The 8523-nt window shown below is 32.6% G+C and overlaps 1 protein-coding gene across 2 annotated transcripts in view; it reads right to left on the bottom strand.

Moving 5' to 3' along the window:
* Positions 1–7372, bottom strand: part of LOC109819739 (transcription factor bHLH7-like) — a 7986-nt gene extending 614 nt beyond the window's left edge. The window contains exons 1-8 of one of the 2 annotated variants that reach the window (XM_020385596.1): positions 7218–7372; positions 4581–5316; positions 4404–4496; positions 4235–4330; positions 3655–3819; positions 2313–2378; positions 890–955; positions 729–797 (exon numbers count right to left, since the gene is read on the bottom strand). In XM_020385596.1, the coding sequence (XP_020241185.1) occupies positions 729–797; positions 890–955; positions 2313–2378; positions 3655–3819; positions 4235–4330; positions 4404–4496; positions 4581–5186 (1161 nt within the window). In that variant the 5' untranslated portion in view covers positions 5187–5316; positions 7218–7372. The remainder of the gene's footprint in view (positions 1–728; positions 798–889; positions 956–2312; positions 2379–3654; positions 3820–4234; positions 4331–4403; positions 4497–4580; positions 5317–7217) is intronic. The other variant, XM_020385598.1, reaches the window with a different exon arrangement.

The following is an 8523-nucleotide window of genomic DNA, read 5'->3' as shown; positions in this document are numbered from 1 at the left end:
TCTGCAGATGCATCTCCAGTACTGTCGAGGTGTTGCTACTTATCACCTATGTTCTTTTTATTACTAGTATTATTATGGTACAAATGATGAGCGCATGACGCAGAACGTGGGCCAGTGTTGTAGTTGAATTGTAAGGGAATAAACAGTTTGTTGGGTACTTTTTTGGAATTTTCCAAGATTTAGGGCATTTCCATTGGTTTTTCTAAGTGAGGACATTTTTGTTGATTTTCCCAAGTGTGAGGACATTATTCTTTGATGTTTTCAAGTTTGAGGGCATCTACATTGATTTTTCGAGTTGCGCGCGTATAATTCCACTAGCCCCCACACCCTTCTCTCTTCCCCGTCCAGATGTGAGGGCATTTTCAGAATTCTGAAAGTAAATGTGGCTCACACAACCCAAAGGAGCCTCTTATAACAGGCAGTCCAAATATACATTTTATTACCATATACACCTCCTGGTCCTCATGACAAAATTATCTTTTTGGTTAGTTTTTAAACTCTCAAAATGATATTCTTAGAAAATGTCCAAATCTGACCATCACTCCTATGGAGCTTACAGAATAACAGCAAAAACTGTCATCACGAAAACCAAGGAGTGTATGTGCTCTAATAAAATAGAACATCGGTGATAAGTAGTTATATCCTCATAATACAGGAGATGCATCTTCAAGTGACCCTTAAAACAAAGATAATTCGTCAAAATCATCAAACAGGAAAGATAATCACACCTCAGCTTGTATATCTGTAATTAAAGGCACTACTGCTCCAGCTGCACCCAGCCTGCTCATGCTAAGGACCTGAGGTCAACAAAGATAATAAATTTCAAAAGAGAACAAAACTTTGAAAGTTGAAACTTGAAAGGTTTTGAAGTATATGATTTATTTCAAACCTTGACTTGTAGCTGAAGGAATTTGACATAATCTATGATTTCATCGAGCATTGATGCCTTGTCAGTCTGCATATAAACAGGTGGAAGAGTTCAGCCACTGAATGGTAAGCAGCCATCGTCGACACTCGACAATAACAAAAACAAAGCTTTATCCTAAACAATTAGAGTAGGATAAGTATAATCTTTTCTTTGACTTGGGTTTTTTCTGCTGAATCCATTTTTTATCCTGGGGTATGGAATAATTGATAAGAAACTGAATGATTCTTAAGGAAACTTAATATTTAGACAACTCCAAGAGCTAAATTATAAAAATCTTGTTTTTCATATTACCACGTCATATAGAGAATGAGATAGACATATTAAATATCTGCAATGTACAAGTTACAAGTAGAAAATTAAGTTAAATATGATAAGGATCCGCTTTGTCCCTTGTAACAAGCAACTCCAAGATAAAAGACTATAAAATGTGTATGCAGGCAGGGAGCATGAATAAAAATTACCCCTACAAGTGGTTACATGTTAGTCAACAAACTTAAGAAGTAATGCAAATCTGCAGTATGCTGCTTAAGATGAACAATGTGGTTACAGTGACTTTTTAGATTATGTTTATTAGATTAGCACCTAAAGCATGTACACATCAATGATAGAAACAATCAAAATGAAGGTCAATTGCCCTCAACTAATTCAACTACAGCATCATGTATTAGCACTAGATAATAAAATTATGTGATTAAATCTCGTGTACAGAATTATCAGTCTTAACTCTCATCTTTCCATAGTTCTTTAAGGAAACTACCTGCTCAAGCTGCTAATAGTATGCCGAATTTTTCAAGAGTAAGAATGGAAATAGTTATGCATCTCCATTTGTTGCGAAGAAGGTAATATAATCAGGAGAGAATACACAATTATGTAGAGTCGGTAACGATGACATTATAACCGAGATAGTTGTTTCAATCAAGCTCACTTAAGATTGTCATCTTTCTGTAAACGTTATATACACTGCAGGATATTCTTCTGGTTTTACCAAATTAAACCAGTGCATAGATAGCCTGCAACATTTAAGCTCCATGCTTAAGCATATGCACATGTATATTTCTGTAAACGTTATATACACTGCACGATATTCTTCTGGTTTTACCAAATTAAACCAGTGCATAGATAGCCTGCAACATTTAAGCTCCGTGCTTAAGCATATGCACATGTATATTTATCCATTGATGACAAAACTTTAAAACAACAATGACAGGCAAGTAAAGATTTGATCAACAACCTATGTTAGTAGACAATATCTAAACACACACCTATACCTAGATACAAGTCATAAACGCAAATAATAAATAAACACACACAAATAACTGAAGAAAAATTAAAACTGTTTAAAAAACATGACGATAATATTGTAAGCTTCAAGAAAAGATGGTACCTTATTGGAATTTGGAACAAGTTCCTGCAAATTCTTCATCCTTTCAGCAATTTTCTCTCTCCGAAGCTGCATTTGGGAGTTAAGTTCCATTATAATGTTCATTTCATTATAAATTAAATCATACCCCTTTAAAAGTGGGAGTTCTAATTTTTTATACACTAGGTACCAAATAAAAATCAACTTACAAAAGTAATAGAAATATCCAAAAGACTTTCATAAATTGTATATTAGACTGAAACCCAAAAGACTTCAAGATATTGAAAATTTTGCAGAAAATTTTCTAAATTTTACATAATATTTAGAAAAATCATAGACTTTATCAAATTTGCACAAAAATCCAAAAGAATTTCATACATGTCAAATTATCCTAATTAATAAAAATATTTGTAACATGATTTCATTATGATCATGTTCTAATTAATTGAAATATCTTTAATAAAATACAAGTTAAAGGTAAGTTTTCATCTCCACTTCTCAAGAAATTACAAAATAGAAAGCCTCATAACTTTACAAAAAAAAAATTACCAGAGAAAACATATGAAGATTTGTAATTTCAACAATCTAAAGTTTTAGATTTCATATATATATATATAGAGAGAGAGAGAGGTGAACTTATGTCAACTTAAGTGGACAAGAGGCATTTGTCCACCAAACTTTCTATTCACTCATATATATATAAAAAATCTCTTCATATCTCGCATGGATCCCTAGGTATCATCAATGGATAGAACGTTTGGTGGATGGGTAATTTTTATTTTCTTACTATAAAATAAGTCAGATTCATTTTGATTTAAAATCTATAACATGGATTATTACATTTGTCATAAATTTTATTTAAATATTTCAAAAAAGATTATGAAATAGATTTGTGTGTTAAACTGTGATCAATATACTTTTATATACTTGCATACACAACATTATTTTTTAAATTTGTATATATCAAACTTTATGTAACATATTTGTTTATTGGATCAAACCATTCATCAACCCTGATGGCTACAATAACAACTAGAATCAATCAACCATTCATCAACCCTGATTCACATCAATTCGGCAGATTGTTTCGAGCTTATGCGTTATTATACGTAAACACTCAAAATTTCTTTATAATACTTCCTCCTAAATTTAATTTCTTTCTTTTTTATCACCTTTTTCATTTTTCTGCCCACAAATAAATTCAACAAATAAATCAATTATGTCTACAATGCAATTATAGTGAAAATATAAGCTTAAAAGAAAATAAAAATATTTGAGCACGTGCAACGCATGTGAATCCCAATTAGTACTTGCAGGTTTGAAAGTTAACGAGTTATGATCCTCAAAAAGAACATTATAGACTAACCCGTTCAGCGATGCTATGAGGATCAGTGGCCTGACCACGTCGTGCACGGACACGTGGCTTTGTAGTCCCATTGCAATTACCATTATTAGCTGGAGTTGCTTGGTGTTGAATAGAAGAGTTGCTTGTTTGATTCTTCAGGATATTTCCTTCAGTGGATTGCGCCAACTAAAATATGAAAACAGAAAAGCAAGATCATCAACATGGAAAATAAATAAGGGGATTATGCAGAGAAAATCATAGAATATCATCCTAAAGTTTGTAGGAACGACAGAAAAGCTCCCTAAAGTTTTGAAGCGAACACTTTCACCCAATCCTTTTAATTTTTCCATCAAATATGATTACAATAGCAAAAGTCCTCTATCTCTTCTGTCAAGGAAAGAACCAAGTGCGAGAGCATTTTGTAAGTAAATGGGACACATGATGCCCATGTGACCTTGGCTCATGGAAAGATCAAAAGGAGGAAGGTGACAGTAGTATTAGTTTTAGAACTTCAGGTGGGTTTTCTGTCATTCCTACAGCCTTGAGGAAATTTCCCAATTATTCACATGACCAAAGAAGTCGAAGTAACTAAGTTTAGAACCTGTTGGCAAGCTTGTACTCCAGATGATTTACTCAAATTTAATAGTGACCCAGCAGTGAAAGACGGCAAGTGAAGGTTATTCACCCCATTTTGCTCCTGTATTGCATGAGCATTAATTAATCCACAAATGCTACCATACGTAAATGAAAGAAGGTCAAATATGTTGTACCTCTTGATGAGGGTGCAAGCCACCATTAGTCATCTTCATTTGTTGCAAAAGATTGAGATTAGAGAAATTGGTCGAGTTTATCCCATTGCAACCCTGCAGAAATTTTTATAAACTGAGTTGATTACTGTTCTTATTTTGTAACAAAATATAGACACTATCTGAAATCAAATATCAAACATTTATGTGTCGAGATGCAGCAGCAGCAGAATTGTCGAGATGTGGATGCTTGCCATTCTCAATATAGGTTTTACCCAATTCATCAGCATTACTTTCAACCCCTTGAAAGCCAAAACTTTCTAGTTTTCCTTGTTCCATAAAAGGAGAAATGCCTGAATATGATGGAGGCCACATTGATGGAACTGAAGAAATAGAGTCAAATTTGGATGGTTCACTGCCATTGCTTTCAATTGAACTGGACACAGTTAATGCACTATTTGGAAGCGTCACAGAGCACGATGTATTTAATTCCCGTCCATATGATCCAGAGGTAGATTTGCTTTCATATACATCCTTGAGCGAAAAATTGTTTTCATGGGTCTCATTGCCCATGATATGTGCATGAGCATGGAGATCCAAATGTCCAGCTGCAACATTGCTCATGATATGAGGTGAGGAAATCATGCACACAGGTAAACTTTTTTCATCTCCATATGCTACAATTGAATCAGTAAGTAAGCCATTTGACTGAGATTCAATAGATCCACCCCATGATGATCTTGAAGATGCATTAACATGATCTGACCATGATGATGACGAAAGGAAAGGATCTATAAAATCATCCATGATCTTCTAATGATGAGAACAGAACATATAACTTCTCACCAAAAATCTACCAATTTCTGGATTTGTCTTGATTTTGGACAGGGAGATGTGCCCACTAGAATCTCCTTCACATTCTTCTCTTGGCTCCTAGCTTACATAAAAAGTAACAAACATTAGCTTTTCATGGATAATCACAGACCATTTTCACAAAATAGTTTGTCTAGTTTAGTATAAGACCCTCATTTAAAGAATAAACCCCATGCCACAGTAGTTAATTCTCTAGGTAACTTATAAAAAGACCTCTTGAGATTCACATGATTTGTAGAAATATCCCCAAGTTTTTAAAAGTGACAGCTTGAACCCTTCATTTCATTATTTAAAGTTAATTAGGATGTAAACATCGAACATGACAATTTTCTCTATGCTTATATAAGCATGCATTGTGATTAATTTATTCAAAGTTGAAGATAAGTAGGGGGTTAAAACCACTTTTAAAACTGTAAGGGGATCTTTGTCTACAAACAATAAGGCGATTTCTGTAATTTACCCAATTATAATAACCAACGAAGTTACCATTTTTAGTAGTCTACAATCTGTTTATATAAGATGGTCTTCATTCAACTACCTAACTTCCATTAAAGGGATTCTTCCATTAGTTCCATTTAAACTGCTTATAAATTGGAAAGATGAAATGACGACTAAATCATAGCTTGATGAGATATATACTCCAACAAATCGAGCAAAGAGAATGAAATTCTTGCTTCCACACTGTATTTTTGACTTTTTCTTTGAGAATGTATATTTGACTTATTAACAAACAAACTCTGACAGGCCACGCTTGCTTAAGTGAAATTAAGATAATGGAAAATTAATGGATAAAAAAACTGATATCACAAGCAGAGTCCAACGAAAAGCTCCTCTGGATGCAATTCAACATGTGTTAGGTTGATAGGTACAGTCCAATGAACTGCTCATACTTTCATTGGCACATATAAGATTATCATTTTCTTTTTGTTAAAAAGTTAAAATGTAACAAAAGTATAAAAGCTGCCAAAATCCACATAGGTTTCACTTTAGATGCAAACATAAAAATTAATGAATATAAATAAAATAAAGATGGATGCATGTTTCGTCAAGATACAACATTCATTGGAATGTTTAGTCACATGGACTCACAAATATGACACTAACAAATTTTAAAACGTTGAGACAATTAAAAAAAATGCTTCCTTTAGAAACACAATAAGATAGGTCATTATACATCGTACAAACACATATTTCGCTCCACTCCTCACATATTCAGTGAAAAGCAGATCCCATTTCTATACAAAATTGCATCAACACAACGAAAAAAAAGCATGTCCAAGAATTAAAATAAATTTTCTCTGATCTTCATCTAAAAGCCTGTGCTTCCCCTAGCAATAACAACCATACCCCAAAAAACTAACATTTCTTTTAACTACAACCCAATCCTGTAAATAAAAACATCAAATCCAGGGAAACAAAACAGAATATTTAAATCAAATAATTCACGGAGCATTCATTCTCTACTACTTTGATCCATTTAAACCTAACATTTCTCCTATAACAACAAAACCACACCCCTAAACCAAATATTACTTAAACCCTTACCAACAAAAAACACCATCAAATCATCCCTCCTCATGCACCCCAAAGACCATTAAAATGAATTTAATAGCTGAATCATGAATACCCGATCATTTAAACGCCCAGAATTACAATTACCCATAAGAAAAACACGATCTTTACGATGATAGATTCACGAAAATACTTACTGAAACCCTAATATCAGCTAAATAATCAATAAAAATGACCCCTCCCCATTAACAGCTAAACTGGCGAATACCCAACTCATTAAAACTCCAGAATTGCAGTTACACGTTAAAAAATCAAATTTCCTTCAAAAGATCAAAACTTTCATACACAAGGAGAACAAAAGGAGCCAGTTATGCACAACCCACAAATTAATTTTGATGGTAAAATACAATAAAAGAATCAAATAAGAGAGGGGGAGAATACAGAGAGACTCACAGAGACAGCCAAGAGAGCAGAAAACTTCAGAGCATAAGACAGAGATATCAGAAAATGAGAAGAGGAAATTATAAAAGAAACTGTTTTCAGCTTTCTTCGGAGACGAGTGATGACTCAGTGTGGAAGAGAGAACAACTATGTGAGTCTCTTATACACCGTGGTAATTTTTATGTGTAGGAGTATTTAATGAGGCTTTTGTAGGTCCAAAGGCTATGTATAGGATCAAACCAACCCTCTCTACTCTACGTTTGTGGTGTGATTACCATGAGTGAGAATTAGAAAACAAGATGCGTGTAAGTTTTTTTTCCCCCGCTCTTTTTTAACTTTTTAATGGAAAAAATTTTAACTTAAAAGATATGGATTCTCATCCTCTTCACTATCAAAAAAATAATAAACGGACACTATATAATTGTGATCATTAATTATCTAGTCGGCGGTTGTTTTTTCTTTGAGTACAAATTAGGAATGAGTGCAATGCACATAAGTGTGACAGGTGTTAGATTTAGATTGCATCGTAACAGCCTATTAAGTAATCAATAGTTAAGATTAAAAATAGCGGTCTCTCTACTACTTTTTTATAGTGGAAAAAATCTAAATTCAAAAGATATTGATTTTATTTAAGGGAATTTATGGCTCCCATTATTCATTCCATACTCATGTTTATAGTGCATTTCCTTCTTAGACTTGTATCATCAAATCCAAGTTCTAAAAATTCACATAAACTCCTCATGTTTAATAGTGCAGTCTCTGTCAGTTTTAGCAAACAACAAAGCAATTCCAACACAAATTTTTCCTAAAAGGGGTGTTAGTCAATTGGGATATTTTCATGCAAAATGGGATAATTGTTAAAGTGGAATAATTTTTCGCTAGTGGGATATTTTAGTGGGATAAATATGAACAATTTTGTGAAGCGTGATATTTTGATAAAATAACGTGGGATAAATTTTTATAATCATGAAATATATATTTATGTATTTTGAAGATATAAATATTATTTATATATTTTAAAGTTACTATTATTAATTGATAATTGCTTACACGAATGTTCTTTACTATTAAACAACTTTTGGTTAGACTATAAGATATTGATAATTATTATTATAATGATGGTCTAATGATGATGATAACCATAATAGGAAAGAAGTAAAGAAAAAATTAAATATAAAAAATAAAAAATAAAAAAATAAATATGAGTTCTAGTTTTTTACCACCTATTTTCAAATTAAAACTTGGAATAATTTGAGAGACTAGAACTCTCATTTTTTATAGAAAAATAAAAAGTCGGATAATTTTTTACCATTATCTC

The sequence above is a fragment of the Asparagus officinalis genome, chromosome 8 (assembly GCF_001876935.1).
Source record: "Asparagus officinalis chromosome 8, Aspof.V1, whole genome shotgun sequence".
Classification (NCBI taxonomy): Eukaryota; Viridiplantae; Streptophyta; class Magnoliopsida; order Asparagales; family Asparagaceae; genus Asparagus; species Asparagus officinalis.
This window is presented reverse-complemented; position numbering and strand designations above follow the sequence as displayed.